Source organism: Haliaeetus leucocephalus, unplaced genomic scaffold (genome assembly GCF_000737465.1).
Source record: "Haliaeetus leucocephalus isolate CR32 unplaced genomic scaffold, Haliaeetus_leucocephalus-4.0 Scaffold439, whole genome shotgun sequence".
Classification (NCBI taxonomy): Eukaryota; Metazoa; Chordata; class Aves; order Accipitriformes; family Accipitridae; genus Haliaeetus; species Haliaeetus leucocephalus.
Genome location: NW_010972875.1, coordinates 1922021 through 1946865, shown reverse-complemented (window position 1 = coordinate 1946865; position 24845 = coordinate 1922021). Strand labels below are relative to the sequence as shown.

The following is a 24845-nucleotide window of genomic DNA, read 5'->3' as shown; positions in this document are numbered from 1 at the left end:
CATTGGCTCTGCCACTGTCCAGCTATGTAACTTTGTACACCTTATTCACCACTCCTTCCCCTTTACTCTCCTCTTACCAGTCTTGTATATTTGGATCTTTAAACTAATTTGGGCCTTGAGACACTTTACCAATAAAAATTAAAAATATGAAAAGGTCTTTTCCTTTCTTATCTCTGGGAACTCTTAGAAGTACATTTGCACATGTGTATACACAGATGCACTCACACATGTACACACACAAACTACAGACTAAACAACCTTTGAGAAGAAAAGCAATTGCTATCCTGGGATTTAGTCTTAAACTGTAACAAATGGTGCTTGAATATAGAACTGTCCCTCATCATTGCTGATACTGTTTCCCTGAACTGGTGTACAATAATAGACTTTGTTAATAGTAGATTGTCAGTATTGCCTTTATGAAGAAGAGGTTGATTGGGTAAATTGTAATTTTAAATGACTAGGTGATGCAAATATAGTTAATGAGAACTGCTGTTGATTTTTAGTGTGCATTGTTATTAATGCTCAATGATTATTATTTTCCGGCAGATACACAGAATGAAAAGGAACGTGTGAGGAAGTATGGAGCTTTTATTCGGACGCTTCCACCAGTCAATAGGGCAACTTTGGCTGCTTTAATTGAACATCTTTACAGGTCAATGCAAATGATGCACTGTAGCAGAGAAATTCTTGTAATGTGTTCTCAGTATAACTCTACCATAGATGAAATGTGGCTTGTTTCATTAACTAGTAAGCATCAAAAGGTTACCTAGTTGTGGCGATTAATTATATTTGATTCCTTTTAATTTATAATGTGTTTTTTCTTTGGTTGTATTTTTAGCAGTAGGTATCCATAAATATTAATGGGATGGAACAGCCTTACAGCAAGAGGGCTGCCAGTGTATGTGTCCAAATAGGGTAATTTTTGAGGTAGCTTCTTTATACAAATTCATTTTACCCCAGTCTGCTAGTCTTCCAGAGGATTATTGCAAATGGTTCTTGAAATTAAAAGACTTTTCAGGGAAAATGTCCTTCTCCACAATCTGTATTGCACTTAATAACTTTGAGAATTAGCTACCCTTTCTGTTTTTCATCAATGCTTCATTTTGCAGCTGAGGTAGCGGTAGACAATATCCAAAATATAAACTTGTTTAAGCAACAAAGGTCATGTCTTATTCCTAGATCAAATAAGCAGCAACAAATGTATAAAAAATGTGTGACTTGGTGTCCTGGTTTCAGCTGGGATAGAGTTAATTTTCTTTCTAGTAGCCGGTATAGTGTTATATCTTGGATTCAGTATTAGGAGAATGTTGATAACACTGATGTTTTCAGTTGTTGCTGAGTAGTGTTTAGACTAAGTCAAGGTTTTTTCAGCTTCTCATGCCCAGCCAGCGAGAAAGCTGGAGGGGCACAAGAAGTTGGGAGGGGGCATAGCCAGGGCAGCTGACCCAAACTGGCCAACAGGGTATTCCATACCATGTGATGTCATGCCCAGTATATAAACTGGGGGGAGTCGACCAGGAGGGATGGATCACTGCTCAGGAGGAAATTGTGCATCAGTCGGCCAGTGGTGAGCAATTGCATTGTGCATCACTTGTTTTGTATATTCCAATCCTTTTATTATTATTGTCATTTTATTACTGTTATTATTATCATTATTAGTTTCTTCCTTTCTGTTCTATTAAACTGTTCTTATCTCAACCCACAAATTTTCCTTTTTTTCCCTGATTCTCTCCCCCATACCACTGGGAATGGGGGGAGTGATTGAGCACCTGCATAGTGCTTAGTTGCTGGCTGGGGTTAAACCACAACACTTGGATGATTCTGCAGTGTCATGGTTAAATATATATTATCTAATGAACAAGTCAGATTATGTTCCTGGTAAATTGTAGTGAGTAGAGAATGTATAGAACCTTTTCTGTACAGGATGTTGTGTTCAGAAATTACATTACATAGCCAGGTACATAGCAGATGTCCTTTAAAAACTATTTATATGATTATTAAATTGATTGGTGCCATTGTTAGGATAAAGGTTATAGTAAGTATTGTGTTTAACGATGTTTCTAAGCATATCCAATTCAGATATATTAATATGCTGTTATATCTGTTCTGAAAGTAGTTTGAATTCATGTGTGTAACAGCCAAAATTCTGTGTGATGCTTTGAAGTGTTTGATTCTAAAAGAGGATACATTATGTAAACAACAGAATTGATATGTAAAACTTTACCATAACTGTAGAAACTAAGAAGGATCTAATTTCTTTCCACTTTTTTTTTTTTAATCTTAGATCATAAGTTTGTAGGATATACTCATGTAACTTAATATAGCGAAGCTGTACTTAGTGTTGTTGCAGCCTCACCTTGAGTACTGCGTACAGCTCTGGGCCCCACAATTTAAGAAAGATGTTAAGGTCCTTGAATGCATCCAGAGGAGGGCAGCAGAGCTGGTGAAAGGCCTGGAAGAAATGTCCTATGGGGAGTAGCTAAGGACTTTGGGCTTGTCTGGTTTGGAGAAAAGGAGGCTGAGGGACGACCTCATGGCTTTGTACATCGTCCTGAGGAGGAGAAGTGGAGAGGGGAGGTGCTGAGCTCTTCTCCCTGGGATCCAGTGATAGGACATGTGGGAATGGTTCAAAGCTGCACTTGGGGAGGTTCAGACTTCATATTGGGAAACATTTCTTTACCAAGAGGGTAGCCAAATACTGGAACAGGCTTCCTAGAGAGGTGGTCAATGCCCCAAGCCTGTCTGTGTTTAAGAGGCATTTGGACAACGTCCTTAATAACATTCTTCAACTTTTGGTCAGCCCTTAAGTGATCAGGCAGTTGGACTAGATGATTGTTGTAAGTCCCTTCCAACTGAACTATTCTATTTTTATTCTATTCTAAATAATTTTGATATCATTTGAGATGCAGATAGAAAATATAAGTTTTCATTTCCGTAATGAGATGCGAGGTAAAGAATATAAAGAAACAAATATAAAAAAGAATAAATAATATTAGATTTTTTTCATTGCATTTAATGTAGTTATTCTTTTTGAAATGCACTGCATATTCTGTAGAGGAGCCTCAGACAATTAAAGGAACAATGAAATCTTCTAAATATGTTTATTTTTCCTTCAACAGGGTGCAGAAGTGTTCTGAAACCAATCATATGAACCCTCACAATCTAGCCATGGCGTTTTCCTCATGCTTATTTCAAACTAAGGGCCAAACTAGTGAAGAAGTCAATGTAATTGAAGATCTAATTAAAAATTATGTGCAACTTTTTGATGTAGGTATCTTTATATAAAGTGTCCTAATTGCTCAGCTGTTAGACATGCTAAAATGTAGAAGTCTTTTTAAAGATGATCTTGCTATTAGTTACACTGCCTGAGGATTTGCAGGGTTTTGAACTCTTAATTCAGTGGACATTGTTTTTTGTCTGCTTTAAATTTTATTTCCCAGCTAGCTTAGTCTGTGTAGGAAAGACTATATTTATAGGGTTGCTGTGAGCTACTGTTTTCCAAAATGGTGCACATTCTTCTTGCTTGACACCAGCATACCAATTTTAAGAAAACATTAAGATTATGACTATTGAAAATAATACTTCTATGCAGATTTTATGGGCCTGATCAGAACTGAAGCATGGAAGAATTCTGTGTTCTTAGTCTCCGAGCTGTGGTTACAATAAAGACTAGAGCAAGTGTTTGGTTCCTTAGGTCTAGAAAGAACATTAAATCCAACTGGGTAGAGAGATACTGCTAGAAGCAATTCGTATTAGCCGTTTTGGTGTAGAGTTTACTGTGCCACTATAACATTGCTTGGCAGTTTTTCTTGGAGTTCTCACTTCTAATATGTATTTGGTAAAGTTTATAGTAACGAATCCCATCAATGAAGTGCTGTTTCTGACTGATAGAATATTTTGCATAGCTGCTTCTATAAGAACGCGATTAACACTATGGTTAATTGTAACAATATTTATTATTGTTGCATTATTATTAATTATTTACTAATTTTAGATGTAAGCATTGCTCTGTATTTATATTTGTATTTATCTTAGTTTATTATATTAAATTAGTGTTTGCTACTTTATGTTGTAATTTTTATACTAGCTCCCTTATACTTATTAATTGATCAAAACTTATCCATTTTAAACAGATAAATGAAGACCAGGTCAAACAAATGGATATAGAGAACAGCTTTATTACCAGGTGGAAAGACACTCAGGTAAGTGGGAAATATCAACTGGTACGAAAACAATTTTAACAAAGACTATTTTGTTGTTTACAGGTTTTTATACCTAGATTTCTAAATGTAAATTACTGAGTTTGTATAGTGACCAGTGTTTTTTACAGCGCTGAGGGAAATAAAATTAAATAAAAGAGGAGGCATAAACTGATAAAGGAAAACAGTTCTGTGTAAAGCATACTGTGGAATTATGTTCTGACCTGAGCACTGGGATAACTTACAGGTTGTTACATGCTTTTACTATACTTCATAAATTGTACTAGGAGGAAATGGTCAAATTTTGCAAGTGTGAAAGTGATGACCTGTCCTTTTTTAATTTTAAACTTGCATATTAAGTACCTTCAAGTGTATATTAATACTTTTATTATTTCATAAGCTTTGGGTATACGTGGTCCCTCTTCATTAGAGTTTCACTATCCCTTTGAGTTTAAAGTGTCTGAATCTTTAGCCGTATCCTGTTTTGTGACCATTTCTAGAACCCCAAACCACAAACATTATTTGGGGAAGCTTCAGACACATACCAACAGTCAAACTGAACTTCAGGATACAATATAGGAAAATGGGAGATCTTATGCCACTTATTATCATCTTGAGTTCCAGTCTTAACAACTTTTGAATAACTTCAGAGTGGTAAGAAACAGCAAAGTGATAGCACGTTTCACTGTCTGAATGGTATTTTTGTACAGTCCTAATTAAAGCAAAAATTGGTAAGTTTCATAACACTACCAAGGTGGTTGAATTAAGAAAGGTAAAAGGAAATGCAAGGAGCTTAAAAGCTTTTTCAGAAATCTAAAGTAGTGGAGGAGAAGCTTTGAGCGGTTTTGGAGCTTATAGGGCTTTAGAAACTAAGCCAGCAGAAAAAAAAAATCTATAATACTTTGTTGGTTGCCTTCTGCCTTCCATCAACAGTTTTGTGGTACCTTGTAAGCCATCATTAAGAAGACAGGGTCTTGCAAATACATGTTGAAATTCTATGTTCTGTGAATTGCTATCTAGAGTCTTGCTTTTATCTCATATTCCCTTATTGTCTGGGTCAGAGTGGCATGAAGCTTTCTGACCATAATGACCTACTGTGAATGTTCATATAGAAGGTAGAATGCCTATTTCCTCCTTTTGGTGCCCAGTGGGGAGTGACCAAGTCACTGGGAAACAATTTAAAGTTTATTTCTAGTGTCTGTCTTGCAGAATGGAAACATCTGCATTCTGGCAACCCCCCCCCCCCTCCCCCCCCCCCGATTTGATATCCCTAAGAGCATTCTGCAAGGCAGGGGTTGAAGTATCTTTAATGGAACTTATTAATTCTGGGGACCATGAAAAGGACCTTACTGAGATTAGAGAATAAAATTTTGAAGCCGAAGACAGTGAAAAATGCATGGACTTTTAAATACATTCTTTTCTGTGGTTTTAGAACCAAAATAATGCATGTTACATCTGGTTACACTATTAACATTTTCCAAGCAACTCTGGGAAGCTGTCATGATTAAATATTTGTAATACCTTCTGGAAAAATTAGGGAGATATGAGAGGAGTTTCATGAGTAGAGGAGGAGATAGTGGAATCATTTTGATTAGATAGGGAGGAAGAAAAGAAAGGAAGCTGAAAGGCTGTTGATGGATTGAATAACACAGTAGCAACTGCTGTCTAGGTAGGTTTGTCTAAAACTGAAGCTGTGAGGAATATAGGGAAGACCAAATAAAATGGTTTTGTTCTGTATTTTTTCCACCCCAGATACCACTACTAAATGACCTTTATGAGGTATTATATTTACAAGAAGAAGAGACTTGCTTTCTGTTCTTTAAAATAAAAGCCTAGGCTTTCTAAAATTGTTAAGATTTTTATTAAAAAGCTTCCAGCACCTGAAAAGCTAGTCTTCCACATTTTAAACTTTATAATCAAACTGGAACCTTCATGAATAATTGGGCCTGTTTGGACTGGTTTCCCTGGGACTCTCCAGATTGTTGGGAGGCAGAATTATAGAAAGATTGAACTGGGATTTTAACTGTTCTTATTTTGCTGACAGCAAAGTCTCTAGCATTAATAATCAGCTTTCTAAACTGATGGTTACACCCACTGTGTTAACAGACTCTGGCTTAATTCTCATAACACACATGGCTAAGCTTTAAATTCTTTACAAAAAATAGTAATATCACTTTAACCTTAAAAATGAAACAAAATCTGCTACCTAATCACAGAATTATCATAGAATCGTACAGTATCTCAGGTTGGAAGGGACTTGTAAGGATCAACCAGTCCCAATTCCCTGCTCCTCGCAGGACTACCAAAAAGTAAACCATATGACTAAAAGCGTTGTCCAGATGCTTCTTGAACTCTGACAGGCGTGGTGCTGTGACCACTTCCCTGGGAAGCCTGTTCCAGTGAGTGACCACCCTCTCAATGAAGAACCTTTTCCTAATGGCCAATCTAAGCTTCCTCTGATGCAGCTTTATTCTAGTAGTCTAGGTTGGAAGGAACCTGTTGAGGTCATCTAGTCTGATTACACTGCTGCTCAAGCATGGCAGGTTGCCTAGGACCGTGTCCTGTCAGATTGTGAATATCTCCAAGGATGGAACCTCTCTGAGCAACCTCTTCCAGTGTTTGCCCACCCCCACAGTATAATTGTTTTCTTGTGTTCAGATTGAATTTTGCGTGGTTTTAATTTGGGCTCATTGCCTCTTGCCATGTCACTGAGAAGAGTATCTCACTTTTCTGCATTCTCTCCCATCAGATATTTGTACATGTACAGGAGGTTTTTCTCCATTACCTTCCCAGGAACTGAGGTGAGGTTGACCAGCCTGTAGCTCCCCAGATCTTCTTTCTTGCCCTTCTTGAAGATGGGATCGATACTTGTGCTCTTCCAGTCTTTGGGAACCTCTCCCAGTCATCATGACTCTTCAGAGATAATTGAGACTGACTTTACAGTGACATCAGTGAGATTCCTCAGCACTCGTGGGTCCTACTTGTCAGGCTTCATGGACTCATGTACATCTAACTTATTTAATGCTCCTTAACCTGGTCTTCCTCCGTAATATTCCTTGCTCCAGACCTTCCCTCTGGTTTCAGGGGCCTGGGATTTCTGAAAGTCAGTCTTACCAGTAAAGACTGAGACAAAGAATGCATTGAGTACCTTGGCCTCTTCTGTGTGATTTGTCACCTGGTCGCCTGCCCTATTCAGCAGCAGGCCCATGTTTTCAATAGGCTCACTTTTGCAGTTTATGTACCTGTAGAATCCTTTCCTGTTGCCCTTTGCATCCCTTGCGAACTTCAACTCGGGGTCGGCCTTGGTTTCTCTAACCTTATCCCTGCACATTGGGACAGAAGCTCTGTGCTTTTCTTGGGTCACCTGCCCCTGCTTCCAGCTCTTCCACGCTTCGTTTGTTCATCTGAGTTCAGCCAGGAGCTCTTTGCTCATCCATTCAGGCCTCATAAATAGTAAGGGATGATTTGCAGTGCTTTATAGTACTTAAAATTTGGAAGGCAGCAGTGAAAGGGATTCTTATTTTATTAGGTGGTGTGCTACTGTCAAATTTGTTATCATTCATTCTTAACATATCGCTAGAAATGACTACTTTCAGTTTCAGAGAGAATGCTTGTTCAAGTAGAACTTACAAAATTGAAGAAAATGGCACTTCCTACTTTAGTTTAAAGGGAGAGAGGGGGCTAAAAAGAAGTGCATTAGAAATTGTATTTAAATGTATACATTTGAAAATCTATTTTTTTCATCCCATGGGAAAAAAAGTTCTCCAAAGAACGTGGTAAATAAGTGCTAAATACTTAGATATGATGTGTGAGAGAATCTCAGCTGGACTACAGAGTCTCCTAGATACGACATGTCACTGATACTAAATTTCACTGAATCATGTTACCACCTGGGTTTATCTGTAAATTTTTGCTGTATTCATTAAGTGCTTTCTCAGGTAATTTCTAGAGTAAGCTGTTACACCACAGCTATGTTTTCCATCTCAGTGGTGCCTTTTTTTTTCTTTTTTTTTTCTTCCCCTGGCAACCGGCCTTGTGTTTGTGTACCACAAAGAGTTGTGAAAGTCCAAAGGCCTCAGGTGCACGAGAGCTAACCTTGCCTGAGGTGTAGAAGCACTCCTTGGCTTGCTCTGTGATCTTGGGACCCCAGCTGCTCAGGGCAGAGGCCTGACCAGGGTGTGCCCTGGTTCTTTCCAGGTCCATGCTGTTAGGTTTCTGGTGGCATGAACTCAGACATTGCGTCATGTAAGGAACAGTATTTCTGTGTAAGAATTTAGGGCAAGGCTCCTGGATCCCACATGTACTGTTCTGTCCCAGATTAAGCACTTAAGTTATTTGTGAAATGGGTAGGGAAGGGAGACTTGGAGTCTTAACAGTCAACATGCTGCGTAAGGAGCCTACTGACCTAGCCTGGAGCTAGGATGCTGAAGGAAGGGAGCCTCTTAAATTCTCCCTTTCTTGCATGCCTGAACACGTGTGTGTCAGATGCTGATTCACAGAGCCAAACCATCATCTTAAGATACTTTCTAAAGGAGAACTTGAACATTTTCTTCCATTTTAATATGCAGATGAGGACTGAGGAGGCTAAATACTTCCTTGAGCAAGGTAAGGGCTGACCTGAATGCATTTTTCCTTCTCTTCACTTATCTGTGGTTACCATGTGGTACAGCTTTATAAGCTGCAGTGGAGTGTATTATTTCCTTTGTATCTGATTCCACCCCTTCACAATCCTTCCACAACTTTACAATCACCTGGAATAATTTAGAGCCTGTCCGTTATGGCACTGTCTTGGAAACGTGAATTCAAATTATTGGGTTTGGCAGTGCGTGCATTCAGAGTGTATCCTGGATGAGTTTAATGGTTAGATGGATTGAGCTCCTCGGCTTTACCGAGGTGCACCAGTCCTTAGTAAGAAAAGAAACTTTAGGTACCAAGAATGTTTTAATAGAAAAGGCTAATTCGTTGGGTACCCATGTACATGAGTGATTGTTTTGAGGATTGCTATTGGGAAATTAAACACAGAAAAATCTGTTTAGTCTTGTTTTGTGTTGCTCAAGAGCTTACGTGGCCAAACACTTTGGATTTCCATATGAACTGCTACATAAAGAAAGGAAAATGAGATCAGAAATATCTGCGTGCTAGAAAATCTCAACGTGAAAAGGAGATGGGAAAATTGATTATTAATGAAAAACTATTGCAGTATAGTACCACCTTTTTCACTTTCTTCTAGAAATACTTTACTATTAAGACCTAATCAAATATTTTATGCTATATTATTTGTATTGTGTGGGCAAAATGGATTTGCACTAAAAATTGTGTGTATTGTTTTATGGATTTATTCTTTAATATAGACTTGAATGGCATAAAATGGAAAATACTATACAGAATAATTGACTTCCCTGTTTCCCAAGCAGGACAATGATCTCAACTTAAAGCTGTAGTTGATGTTCTCCCTATAAAGAAAATAAGTAATGCAAATTTCCTAGAACAGACTTGGTCACTGGGGTATTTTAAAATTGCGTATCTTAAGTGACTCCAGATTCCTGCTTGGAAAACCTGAATTCTTAATATTCAGTACATGTTTTCACAACCTGTTACGAGGAAAATAGTAACTGAGCTGCTGGATTTTATTAATTTATCTCTGTCAATACTGTATCTGAAGACATCATGGAATGCTGAGTTTGAGTTAGAAAATGGTTTTGGATCTTATCAAATCGTTGGTATCTTTACTCTGTATGGCATTTCCTGGAAAAAGAGCCACCAGAAGTCAAGATAGCAAATATGAACTCAGGAGACCTCAGTTGTTTGGGAGCACCTGCCCCAGAGATAGCAGCCTTTTTCTTTCAGCTTTCTAAATAAGCAGTAGACATTGGAACAAGACTTCTACCTTTTAATGGATGATAAATTGAAGTTTGAACTGCTTTTAAGGATAGGGACTTCATTCTCTCTGTTATGTGAGCCTATTACCCCTTTAATATAACAACTGGGGAGTGGAGTTCTCAAGAGCCTGACTGTCGTTTGTGGCAATTTGATTGTGACTATGAACATTTTTCCCATCTGAATTAAACTGTGGAACGTTTTTTGCCAGTTGCCAATTTTTCTGTAGCAGACATGATTAATGTAACTACTGTTTCAAATAAAAATACCTTTTTCTGAGACTGTATATGTATGTAACATGTGAAATGCATGGATGTCTAATGCTGGGGACCACTTCAATGCAGAAGGGAATAATTCTCATCAAAGGTTGCGCACTTGCTGTTATTTCAGAGTATTTACTGCCTGAAGCCCACTGATTACAGAAGCTTCTTCTAGGTGGTTTACAAGGATGTTTTGAGATTTTATATATAGCTTTTTCTCTAGAAGAATTCAACATTTCCCTAACTATGCATGGTGTTGTCAACAGGTGAGGGAATACCTTAGAGCCAAACCTGGACTAACACTAAGTGCTTTTGAAAAAGATTGACCTTCCTCTTTGTTGTATTTTTACATTTATAATTTCTATCATGAGTATAAAGTGCAAATTACTCATAATTTTGGAAGACTAGATTGTATGGATGCCTACACTTTATATTTTACCAGGCTTGGCCATATAAACTTCTTTTAAACTGCTGTTGTTAAGTCCAACTTAGCATTTGATGCTTTCATTAACACTATAAAAAGAATAGCCAGACCCTAGCCATTTGTCATGAGCTGTATTTGCCAGTGCAGACCTGAAATGGGATAAACATTTTCAGAATAGGAACAGTGGTTAGTTAGAATGGTGTAGCTTTAACTTGATATCCTTCATTATTTCAGTGAAAGAAAAAGGGTATGCTGAAACATTCTTTTTCAGCTGCTCTACTTCCTCTGTCAGTAGCTACCATCATTCAGCCTGTAAGCAGTTTCTGAGACCATGCATTTTGAAGACTTGCATATGCAGACCATGTAGCATGGAGATTGGACTTAAGGCTCATGCAGGAGAGATAGCTCTTTGGAACTTTTTTGGATGGACTTCCAGTTACTGTTAAAACTGATGACATGGTGCAGATCGAGTGATGTAACAGCACGGGTGATTGGCAACTTAGACCTCAAGCAGCTGCAATTAAGAATTGTGCATAAGAATCCTTTCCATTTAACATCTGATAGTGTGACATTATTGCATCAAAACATGCGCATATTTGTGGGAAAATCGGTGATGCGGATACCTAATACATTTGAGTATATAGGTTGCTATAGTAGTTTTATCTCTGGGCTGATGATGCAGAGTGTTCAGAGAAGAACAACTGAACCAAATTTCTGCTGAAGGCCTGGAAGTTCTCATGTCTCGAAATGTCACTGAAGTTCCGTTCCGGGTGGCACTTCATTAGCTGCTCTTCATTTTCTGTCCACCATATACTTAGGCCAGCTGTTTCAGTTTGCTGCTGTAATTTATATCACATTTTCTCCATACGGTTGTTTACATGAGCCCAGTGGAAATCAAATGTCAGCTTCATTCTTATTTCCAACCTTTTTCTGTAATATCATCTGAAAAGCAAATTTTACAACTAAATGAGCTTTTTTGAGTCTGTGCCACTATAATTAAGTAGCTTTCTTCAAAGTAGCTTTGTAATGTTTTTCCTCACAAATGTTTCCGTTAGTTTTCTATTCTCAGAGGCTAAACTAACTTTAAAGTCACCATTTTTCAGAATGTTAATGTTCTCTAAAATTGAGTTCTGCCATTTATTTTTCTATAGAAATGTAGTTTTAGGTTCTGTAAATTAGTCAAAATGTATCACAAAGCTCGCCTGTTGCTATCATTTTCTCCGTATCTTATTCTGTATATGATGCAGCTTTTTTACTGTTCTTAAACGCTTCCTCTGTTTGTAGTAATATATAAATAAGTAGCATCACTGTGAATACTGTTCTCATAAAGAAGACACAAATTGTCATTCTTAATGTTAATTCGATTATTAAATCGGCTTATTAATAAAAGGGTACACCTCCTGAAAGGTCGAGTTTTTTTGCTGTATTTTTTCTTCCTATGCTCTGATCATCACGATATATTTAGTTTTAGAAACTGGGATGAATTACAATCTTTTGACGATGCTTATGTCTATACCACAAGGGAATTAGAGCAGGCAAGACAGGAGACATTTTTAACTGTAGAAAGGTAAAGTAATTTCTCATCCACAAAGATAATTTTATTGCCATAGATGAGCAAATCTAGTAACAATGGAAAATACTAAATTCCTTGTCATGAATCAGATTTTTCTCCTTGATCATAAAATTACTGACTTTCCAATTTCTTTGTAAGTTTCATATTGTTAGGCATTCTTAAATTATGTTTGTTGGTATTGAGTAATTAAACTATTATATATTATGTCATACACTTGCTTTATCATCTAATTTTTTCACGTTAGCATTGTATCTAAAGTTTAGCTATCTCTCCAACAAATTTGAAGAGCTATATTCAACAGAGGTTGATACCAGGAGCATTTGTTTTGATTCCTTTTTCTAAATACTTAATGACACATTTTCATTGTGATTAATAATCATAAATGTAGTCTTTGTAGTAATGAATTTTGATTATCCAGATATGTACACATGGCTATATGACTGAAATATTCTCTTATTTGTAATTTTTCCTCTCATTTTTAACTAACTCATTTTAGTTTGGGGTTCCTGTCCTGTATTTTTTCATGGTTTTAAATTCTGGTCATCTGTTTTGGCACTGAAGTGAGCCTGGCTAACCCCTAAATCAGTTATGGTTCTGGCTGTTTAAGATACTAAGGTACACTCATGTCTTAGACTTTGCAGTCTTGAAATAAGTGGAAATTTTAAATTTATATTTATGTCCTCTAGTTTTCCTGCTCTTGAATGGTATTTGTAAAATGTGTTCATTTTGTTTGATATGATTCTGTTGGATTTAGGGTTTGCATTTTCCTCCTGAATTTGTGAATAGGGTTTTTTTCCTTACACTAGTCAAATAAAAGTGAATGTAGTGCAGGTTTTCCCATTAGAGTCAACATTTGGACTATTTTTATAGATAAGTTGGTGGAAAAAAAAGTTTGAGTTCAGAAGGTTCTAGCACATCTACTAGATAATAATTGTACTTTCCCTATTTAAAAGGATATTTAAAATATTTTTAAGACAGTCTAATTTTTTTTAATTGTTTTGTTTTAGGTTTCCCAGGCTGGAGATTTGCTGATTGAAGTTTACGTGGAAAGAAAGGAGCCAGACTGTAGTATTATAATCAGAGTTAGTGTATACAAGTGATACAGTGTTTTTACTAAGCACTTTCTCATTAAGTATACCAAATTTATTTTCATACATGTTTTTATGTAATTACATAATGAAAATACAAATGCATATCTATCACTATTCTTTTAAATATTTTTTTTAAATTTTCTGTGTTACCTAGATTTTGTAAAGACTGATTATTATTATGCATTTTTAAGGAGAATTGTATGATACAATTTTAAAGGAGAGACGTCCTCCTTTGGTTTTACTGCAGTATACCATGGTATAAATTATCGCAGCTCTATGGGTGCAACACACAAAAACATTAACAAGTACACAGTGAATGCTGGTTTTATTTAATAGTACAAGGCCATTTAAATGACCTTCCTCCTGATTTTTCTTTTTGCCGGTGGCTGTTTTCCTTAAGCGCTAAGAAGCCAAAGTTTGTTGCTTACTAGTATTGAGATTTTTCAGCCTGGTATCTGATAGTGTATTTTAAACAAGCTCGTCTCCATGTAGTAGTGCTCTATTGTTTGGATGCTGAGGAAAAAAAAAATTAATTTCTGTAATGACAAAGGACAGATATTGTTAAGAAGGAAGCAGAAAATTTAGGGCAGTGCTTTTTTTTTTTAATGTTATACCTTTCTGTTTCTGTTTCCTTTCTGTTCTGTTCAGCATATGACTCTCAAACACTTATGTTTGTACATATATGTGGTACGTGGTATATGTAGATACACACATACATGCATGCAAGACATGCTTTTTTTTAATTGGAATAAAAAAATGGGAAATGCATTGCTAAAATAAAAAAATTGTACTTCTGTAATATTTACCTTCCCATACTGAAGAGAAAATATCAAAGCTTTTCTTTTTCCCCCTAATTATTCAAGAGTAGAGAAAAGGAATTTCAAGTTACCAAGTTATCATTCTGTTAAAAATTGTAACTTTGATTTCATGGAACAAAATAAGGAAAGCATGGTGGATCCTGACAAATAATTTATGGGTTTCCAACTCAGTATATCTGCCTTTTTTTTTTTTTGTTTGTTTGGTTTTGTTTTTTTTTGTTTTTTTTTAAACATCAGTTGCAAGGAGGAAGATTTTGAAAAAATAAATCAGAAGTCGGTAATTGTAATATATTATAAACTGACTCAATTTGTATTACAGGTATCACCTTTGATGGAAGCAGAAGAATTAACTAATGATGTTTTAGGAATCAAAAATATTATTCCCAGCAAAGATGATATCTGGGCTACTTTTGAAGTACTTGAAAATGGAGAACTAGGTTAGTGACACTTAAATTATTTGTGTTCATCAAATTTTATTATTTTTATTTTTCAATACTTAACATAATCCAAAGCTTAGTTAAAGAGTTACTGAAAAGTTTATAGAAACAAAACAAAAATTAGCCTTTATGCCATTGTTTTACATTTGGTTACTGGGGCATCTGCATGATTTCTTTCTACACTTTGCCAGAAATAATATGATGAATTGTTTTAAAATGCTTATAAATCGGGGTTTGAAAAAATGTTCTTTATATTACCCTCCTTCACAGTTCATTCGTCATCAGCTATAGAAAAGTAGCTCTTACCAATAAGTCTAAAAGAAGAAACTTATTTTCATTAGAATGTTAGCAGTTGATTTTATAAGGAATAATGTTTTTCAGAAAATGAAATGAGAAAATACATGTAATACTTCGGGGAAAGGATCTTTTTTTATTTAGTCAATTATTTTATGTGTGTGGATGAAAAAGGAGGCATAAACTGTGTAATCCTGTGTTTATGGCAAGTGGCATTATGGTGTATGGAGCAGAATCTTGAAACATTTGTTTTAAATATAGTTCTGCTGCCAACAAGAGCAAATGTCACATGGTCAACAGTATTCATGAGCTGTAAAGAGGTTTTAACATTGGGAGTGCTTCATGCGTGCTGGAGCTTGCACTTTATTATTAGAGATACTTAAAATAACATAAAGTAATAGAGTTTTCTTTAATTAAAACATTGTATTTTGATGAATATTCACTGATGTCATCTGATTTTTGAAGAAGGGGGACAGAAATACGCTTTTAGTAAAAGGAACGTCTGTTTGCACTTCATTAGTAAGTTGCTGCTCTTATTTTCATGTTACATAAGTGGACTGTGGACTAGTTTATTTCTGTAGTGAAGATACCTATTTTCAAGTTAAGGAAAAAGAAAAGTATAAGAAAATTGAGAAACCTAAGATTACTAAATGTTCCAAGATTGTTTGAATAGTTTTTTTGTACTCGATTTTCAGATGTGCTTACAATAATCTCTTCAAATTTACTAATATTCCTGATATATCAGTCTTGACCTTGGCAGTATCAGTAATGAGAATGGAAGTGCAGTCTCCTTTTTGACTTAAAATAAATGATCCTGATCCCTCTTTGCATTTTACAGTCTTGTGGTGATGCTGTGTAGAGTTGTTACGAGTTCATTTCCAGATTCATAGATGTGGGCGTCAACTGACAAAGAATGCTAGCATCTGTGATCTTTAGAAGAGTCCTGATAACTCGTACAAGTACTGTAGAAATCCTGGTTTTTTTGACTGAGTAATGGAAAAATTTGAAGAGGGGATTTTATTTTCTTAAACTTGATATATAACACTTACAGGCAAATGAAAGCTAAACTAGATATGGCCAAGAGAACATAAAAGTAAGTACAAAAGATAGTTCCCACAGCAGCTTCTTGAGATATTTGGGTGCAACAACTAGTATTTTAGTGTGGGCTAGAAATGTCTGAGCTGATAACTATGGAAAATGAGCAAAATTAAGCTTAGAGTGAGGCAGTACAGGCCCTATATAGGACAATAAATATTGGCAAGGGATTAGAGTGTATCCCATTGAAACAAGAGTTTACAATGGAAAGTAGAAATGGCATACAAGTGTTTTAAAACCAAAATAAACAAGCAAAAAAACAAACTGAAGTCCTAATTCAGCACCTGGCTCCAATCAGTAGAGACTGTGTTGATGAAATGTCTTCTTCATGGACAACTTTCTGGAAGAATCTGTGCTTCAGAACAGGCAAACTGAATTAATAAAGTTGAAAAATAAAAATAATGCATGTAGTAAGAGGCACTTACTTAGGAAGACTCCTGCTGCAAGCTGCAAGTTGATCTTACTAGCGTTATCTAACAATTGCCATTGAACTTTAATTAATCTAAGGCATTTACAAATAAGTTGAGATTATGATATGTCATGACAGTAACAAAGCTTGCTTATTTGTTTCAAATGTACATTAATGATCACAGTGTCTTTCTGACAGAAATTAATTTTCTGCTTGTGTTCCTGCCCTGGTCTGGTACCTGTCCAGTGCATGGTCATATTCAGTTTGTTACACTCAATCCTGAAGTTTTGACAGTTATTTTACTTTTTAAGATATACTGCCCTGAAAACGAACCCTGAGAAGGCAAGAAAATTAGAATCTTACATTTTCTAAAAAATAATTTTCTCCTGATAGTTAATGTTGTTTAGGGTGAAAATGACTGGTTTTGGATATTTACCAGCTTATGATGACCTAAGTAAAAGGGTAATTGGATGTATGTGTTGACTGCTTGCTGTTCAAAATACTAAAATTGCAGTATTAAAAATCAACTAAATTATTTGCATATAGAAAAGTAGATAAAATTATCAATTATTTCAAACCTAATGCAGAACATTCAATGCCATATGTTTTTCCAAAATAGGGTGTATTTTTTTTTTTTGGTAATTTGTGCTTGATGGGTAGTTTGTAAATGAGGTGTGTTGCCAGTAAAATAGCTAATGCATTTCAGCATGATGATTTATGTACCGTGTAATCCATGATGACAGATGGTCTTAAATGTAACTATAAATAAAACAGTAGGTGTTTACTCTGGGAGCGCTGGTGTTCTAGGAAGATGTGGTGATTTACCAGTGTTTCCTGCCTTTGATTTATAAAGTTCTTCTCCTTAAAATGGATTTTTCTCTCTTGTACAAAGGCAACAAGTTGTTTTAACTTTATCACATCAGAGTCCAGTTTCCCAAAAGTTGAAAAGAAATTTTAAAAGTTTGACCATTTAAAACAAAAGGGCCACAAGAAAGGGTGTTACAAAGTAGGGATCGAGCTGCTGTCTACAGAATGGTATTGTTGTTAAGCTGCTTTGTTGTCATGTCTGAATACTAAAATCTTTATATAAGTGGTATAACAAGTCTACAGGTAAGGTAGTTTTTTTACATCCCAAAACAGCGGTAGTTTTTTCTGTTGCTTAAGTGTGTTATTTGTAGCTGCTGCTTTCTGAAGCTCCAGTGTTCGGGAAAATATGTTCTGCTTGAGTGTAGTGCTGGACAGTCCCAAAGCAGCTGTTGACATTTCATATTCATCTACCCTAGCAGAAATGAAAAATGAGATTATGGCAGCATGCTTTACCCTTCAGTACACAAGAGACACAGGGCTAGACTGCCTGACCCAACATGACAGTGTCACACAGGTGTGACTTTCCAGGAGCTGTACCCAGCTCCTCTCAAGGCCTGACCCACATAAGCTGGTATGCAAATGGGAACTCACAACTTCTGGAAAAAATTCTCTCTTTGGAGATAAAGTGGCACTTGGATCCACTGGTCTAAGTTGTAGCCTGCAAAGCCATCGTTAAGGTTTTTGTGTTTCATGAATTATAGTAGGTGCTCACTGCTGAGCAGGTGAAAGCCTTCAGGTGTGTATGTGTGGAGGAAGAATTAATGGAGAGGGAAACTGTATGGTCTCCCTCCATCCACATCAGCGCTGCCTTGTATGATACCTCAGGCTGTGTTGCAGTAAATGTCACACTCAGATTTGTGCTGGATCTGGCAATGCGGATTTAGGGACTATTTGCAAGATCCTCCCTACTTTCATTTGCTATATGAACTGGTGTTTGTATGGGGTGCTGGATGGACTTATCACTGCAGTTTTTCAATCCTGTGAAAGGGTCTCAGAGCTTCTCTTTTAGGATGGATGATACCTATCAACAAATGTATGTTTGAGCAACTGGTGTTGCACACATACAGTCTAGTCACACCTTCATCTGTTGGTATTTTAATGTTGCTGTTCTCTTCGTATGAGCGTGGTATATAACAGTGCAAGTCTGGAAATTCCCCGACCACAGTAACAGGGAGAAGACCTAGTAAGACCACATACTTTTTCTTCTAGTAAAAGGAATGTAATGACACCAAGAGTCTGTCTCAGTCTGTTTTGATCATTAACAGGCAATATAATCTATATCAGGTTTAGTTTTGTTTTTTTTCACTGTGACTGCCCCAAAACCTTTGGGTTTTGATAGCAGAGACTTGATAACTGTGATGATTCATTTTTGTATTGAGCCTAGACCAATGAGGCCCAGTCTAGATGTAGGTCTCGATTCTGTTTGATCATATTTAGGTATGCCCTGTGATAGTTTCTAACTTTTGTATTTAATGTGAAAGCAGTGTTTTAACATCTTTACATAAGCAAATATTCATAACTAAATACAAAAGGGTCACTGAACATTTGACTACTGCTTGTTTAACTTGATATTCATTACATATGCAAACCCTGCCAGCAAAGGTGTTGCTGCAGAAAGTCAATGAAGTGCCTAATTGTCTTATTTTGAAAGCAGTGTTTTTCTTCTATAGCTGCAAGTAAGACAGTGTTGTGTATAAGTATGTGTAACTTCTAAGGGCCTCCAAACTTGTTTTTTGGTTTTTTGGAGGTTTTTTGCTTTTTTTTTTTTTTTTTATTGTTTTTTTTTTTTTTAATTTCAATGTTGTTTGTTTTGTTTTGTGTTTTTCTCCGGCATTTTTCAGAACGTCCTCTGCATTATACAGAGAATGTACTAGAACAAGTTCTTCACTGGAGTTCACTACCAGAGCCTGGCACTGCATATCTGATAATAAAGAGATTTCTAACAGCAGACATGATAAAACTCTACAGTGGTACGTATCTTTTTTAGACCTTGGATACTTCATGTGGGGACATAAGGATGGTAATTCCTTTGTAGCTGTTTCATTGGGGCAAAGTGTCCCAGAACATCTGAATTACTACTACTTTATAAAAATTAATGATTTACTGAGAGTTGTGCTGACTTCCTTTTAAAACATAAAAATTATGGATGTTCTTGTTTCTATAAAATGTAAGTTCTCCCATTTGAACATAAAGTATACAGAAACTCCGCATTCACTTCACAGTCTGTGAACTTCTGCTGTGAAGCTTGAGACTGCTCTTTTATCCATAGTACAGTGCTGCATAGTCCATCCACATACATACTACACTATACTCTCTCTTTGTGGACTGTATATGTATATCTTGTGTATTTAATGTTTACATTATATATAAAACATGTAGTTTACATATAATTATGTAAGTATGTTATACACTAATTTCTGTTATACAATCTGATGCCTCCAAACTACAAAGCTAATTTGAATGACATACTCAAGCAGCTGAAAGACTTAGAGTATGTGGCCTCTAAAAAGGAAGAGGAATTTAGATCTGACCCTTGAAAGGAAATATAGCTCAAATACTTAGTGGAAAAATATGACTTACAAGCTGATAGAGTCCTTTTTTTTTTTTTTTTTTTTTTTGACATAATACCTGGGTTTAAGTCTCCCGTATAATAATATGTAGTATTTGCTTTGAGGTAAGCAGGAGTTTAGAAGTTAAGCATGTCCAAAAATCACTATCTTGTTTTTGAGGAGTTGAAATCCTGTATGCTGTCACTGTAAAACATGTGATGGTGACGCATGATGCCTGGTTTAATGCCCATCTGATGTTATCTAATGACCTACTCAAATATGTAATCTTTTCCTCTTTTCCCCATACACAGAGGTATTTATCTCTCCATCTATATATCTCTTCTGTCTTGATTTCAAGAAGTTATGCTATTATGCTTATTCTTCTGAAAGTAATAGCCTTCTCTCATCATCTTTTATTCCTGTAAAAGCATATGACACAAATATAAACCAACCTTAACAAGTGTGCTGTTTATGACTTTTATGTTTGAGTTTCACTATCTCTAAACATGTCATAGCAGAGAGTGAATAGAGAAATGGCCTACTTCATTAAAAGCTTGATATATGAACTCCTGTCACCTCACTTGGTATGTGTTGAGGTATAATCAGAAAAGGGAATAGATCATAAGGATTATGTGAACCACTGCTCTGAGAACATGTAAGGATTAGGCTAGTGTCAATTTACAAAATGTACTATTTAAAGGGGAGAGCTGCCATTTGCCTGCCTGCCTTCTTTCCTAATTTCTACATCCATTTGTTCTCCCAACCCACCACAATAATTGTTTGCATCAGTTCTATTCAGTTTGACCTTAGTGTAGACACACTGGCTTTTGATTGAATGTTTACATTTCCTGGCTTTTTTGTGTGTGTGTGTTAAAATAATTAAAACTCTTATTGAATAAATTATATTGATTTTCTTATTGGTTTGAAGGGAAAAATCTCTGCCACGTTGCAGACTTACAGTGTTGACCTCTACAAGTTGTACATGGCATAGTAATCTCATGTATTACAAAATCTTTTCTTGAGAGTAGAATTGCCATTTTAAGGAACTTTTACATGGTGAACATACTTTAATTTCTAAAACGTTACTTTTCCTAACTGGATCTTATTATAATAAAATAATGTTTAAAATAAACACAGTATTAGAATTTTTTAGTCCATTTTTAGCTTATAAATTTACTCTGAAACATTAGCAATACTGAGGAGCAAGTTCATTAGATTCAGCAAAACAGCGTATATATTAAGTGTAGGCAAAGATGCACAGAAAGTCTGCACCATTCATCCACATCTTGTAGTTGCAGGAATCTATGTGTTTATGTTTGTATTTCTAATCTTGCATCTGTATGCACTATTAAAACAAGTAAACAGCTATTTCAGGACAAAAAGATACCTTTTTTTTCTTTTAGATAAACTTTGTACTTGCATCACTAGATAGTGTCAGAGTGAGAAAAGATGTAGGATGAGGTCATTGGGGAAGGGATGCTCCCAGTGTCTAGAGGAGGAGGCAGTTCTGGTTATGCTGGGGCTCTCCATCTGAAAGTACACAAGAAAAAACTGCTAGCTTGAAGGAAAAAGGGGAGACCTTAATCTTTTCAGTCTTTTACACTCTTTATGTGGATAATTCCTCCTCACTGAGTAGTAGAGCCGAGGCCAGATGTCCAACCATTACTATTTGAAGTATGGTTTTTAACAGTGGATTCAGCCCATACAAATAGACAACTGGGTGGATGGATGGCCGCCTCCTTCTCAGTAAAATTAATAGGGCTGTGATCGTATTATAATTGAATTCCATGAATTTTCCGTGGTTCTCTGATTTATGTTAGAATCTCACAGACTAAATTATTATATTCCTTACCTTTTTTCTATTAATGTTACCTCAGAGCTTTGTGTCATCGGCACTTTTCTCCTTTTTCTTCCAGAGACTTTAATGACATTTGAAATAATGTTGGTTCAATAGTGAGCCTAAAGGAACAACTCTATTAGCCTCATTTCATCTTGGCAACCTACCATTGTCTTCCCTGTCAGTGCAACTTTTCCCATGTTCCTTATACATAGTACATTCTCCTTTTTCATAATTATTATACTAATTTTGTCCATTCTAAACTAATTTCTCATGTTGTGCAATATCAAACATTATGTTGAGGTCTAGATGTGTATTTTCTCTTGTCTAGAAATCAACTTTCCTTTTCAAGGAGAAAAAAGTGTGTGTTTGTATTGATATGTTTCAGTAAATTCATGGTGAGTTTTCAACTTTACTCCAGATCTTTAGTTACTCTCTTGACAATTTATTCTATAGCTTTTCATGCTTGTTGCAGGAGCACTCTTTCAAGTGCTGTTCAGAAGGCCAAGGTGTGCATTGTATTTTGGTATAAGAGATACTCAGTACAGCTATTCAGGAGATACTCAGTACAGTTATTTCAAGACCCTTTTTCTTCTCCTTACCTGAAAATTTCCCACATTAAAGTTTTATTTATTAGAAGAATATGGGGGAATAGATTCACTATAAAGTGTGTGTATATAGGTCCTTGAAATTTTACCAGTAAGCATTGTATAATTTGAGTGGGAAGTATTGATTTCTGAGAACAGGGCCTGTTATTCAGAGATATTCTTTGAAAGGCAAACTTCTAAACCATAGGTGGATCAATCCTGAATGGCTTGCGTGCATCTAGTTCCTAGTACTTGCAAAGTTCTAGAAAGTTTTGCATGTTTTGTAAAGTTCATATCTGAAAAATCATTCTGATTAGGACACATCCTGATGATTTTAGATTTACTTTATGAAACACTGGATTCTAAAGAATGTTGAATATCATCAGTTTAGAGGATTATTATTCTTTCTCCTTCAGGCTTTTCTAAGATCCTTGTAAGTATCAAGTGTTTGATAGATTTGCTGTGGTGGGAATGTTGTGAAGTTTAGAATGAGTTTTTGTCATGTCAAGAGATGTGTGCAGAAATTGAAAATCGTCCATTTTGGTACAGAAGTGGAAGTATCCTGCTACTCTCATTTGGTATGGTTTAAAAAAAAAAGCTTATGATTGTGTAAATAAAGATTGATATTCTATTCTGAACATGAAATAAATATTCGTATTGGCAAAGAGGGAATATTTTAGCACCTTTTTTAACTGTGTGTGTATATTTGCACTTCTAATTGAGTCAATCCAAGTAAATTCTGATTTTAATTGTTGAAATGTATTGATTCTGGCTTTAGATTCCATCTTAAACTCTAATGAAAATACTGGGAAATTTTCTTTTGAGATTTTCCTTTCATGGCAAGCATGCTGATTAGAATGTTGTTGGTTTTATTCAATGAAATCAAAGAATTTTATTATCTTTTTAATTTCCATTATATTTTTTAATGTTTTTCATAACTTCAACTTGTACTAAGATATAAAGTAAGAGGGAATTAGATTCACAATTGTTAATTATCTTCTTTTTGCAAATAATTAGGGTTAGTAGGAGGAATAATTTAATTCTGACTCTTTAAACAGCTGTTTTTGAACCAGTATGAAAGATGGGATTGAGATACAACTTTTCAAGTTAGTCCCAAAGTCTCTCTACACCATACAAACGATGGTAGAATCTGACTCTGAGTTTTGAAATACAACCTAACTGGTTTTTTTGTATGCACTTTAAAGTTTATTTGCATAATTGGGTGTTTGAGACTGGATATCACTCCCGTACTTTTTGTGCATGCACAACCGTGCATCTAATGCATTAATACATTTTTTACTATTAAAATGTTGGGGATCTTCCTAAATAGTCGCACATGGAATAACTGTTTACAGGTTCTTTAAAAGAAGAGCAAAAAACATAATACTGAAATACAGGTAGTTGCAAACTACCATGCAATATATTTCTGTTAGACCCTGCATTTTATCATCAGTAGTGACATTTCATGCAAATTCTTAATTCTCCCTCATCACCTCTCATACTTGCTTTGTGCATGTGATGCAGTACTTGAAGATATTGACTGCTCATTTAACAGAATGTATGAAGATTGAAGAAATACGTAATTTTGATTAGTACATATTACAGCAAGTGTCGCTTCCAAAGCATGACTATTTGTGTAGTTAGCTGTGGCTGTATAATACCGCTCTTCACAAATAGAAAAAATTATGCAAACAATGAAAGTTGGTCTTTTGTGTATTCCTGTCCTTCCTGACCAAATGAAAATTTATTTTATGTTACTTTTTATTGTTGATTTATTCAAAACATTTTATTCTTATTTTTTTGAGATTATATTATATGCTGGTTCTTAATAATGAGTTCTGATACCAGATGCTCAAATCCTAAGTGGAATTTTTATGGAAAAAGCCAGTTGAGTAGTTGGGTAAGGGTGCTATTCTCCATACACCACGTACTCCTTTTACACCACAGTTTTATTAACTATCTTGAAATTAATATATTATAAAACCAGTGATATTATTCTGGGACTCCTAAACAAGTTTATTCAGTGTTTCCTAAGTGAGTGAGTGACTTACGGGAAATACCTACATTTAGCAAAAGAAAATAGGTGGTGAAAGCCAAAATATGGCATAAGTAGTAGGCTTGTAGTGTTTTCAGTTAAAGGAATTATTAGCCCTGTTAGTATGGCTCCCTCTTCAAGGTGAAATGGTGTTGACTGGAATGGAGAAGAGTTCATCTCCTGCCTAGCTGCTCTCTCTTCACTCTGGCCGTCTGCTTCCAGCACTAGTTACCTCAAGGAGAAATGAATATTTCAGAATTCTGCTGAAGTCTGTGCTCTTTCATAAAGTCTTGATAAGATGCAAGTAGGAATTTTTTTTTTCTTCTGTTGTTGCTTACTTTGTTCAAGTGCTGTTTTGGTTTGAGTTTACATGCATGAGTCATATCAGCATGGTAATTACTGTAATTAGTGGTCAGAAGTTTTTGCTATTTGAAAGTAGCGTTGCTGGGAAAAGCTGATAAACTAGTTAACACCCGCCCCCCGCCCCCCCCTC

The 24845-nt window shown here is 35.7% G+C and overlaps 1 protein-coding gene across 1 annotated transcript in view; it reads left to right on the top strand.

Moving 5' to 3' along the window:
- ARAP2 (ArfGAP with RhoGAP domain, ankyrin repeat and PH domain 2) overlaps positions 1-24845 on the top strand; it is a 124796-nt gene that overhangs the window by 81605 nt on the left and 18346 nt on the right. Inside the window, exons 21-26 of the mRNA XM_010574428.1 lie at positions 547-652; positions 3120-3267; positions 4134-4202; positions 13341-13415; positions 14562-14679; positions 19186-19314. Coding sequence (XP_010572730.1) covers positions 547-652; positions 3120-3267; positions 4134-4202; positions 13341-13415; positions 14562-14679; positions 19186-19314 — 645 coding nt within the window. The remainder of the gene's footprint in view (positions 1-546; positions 653-3119; positions 3268-4133; positions 4203-13340; positions 13416-14561; positions 14680-19185; positions 19315-24845) is intronic.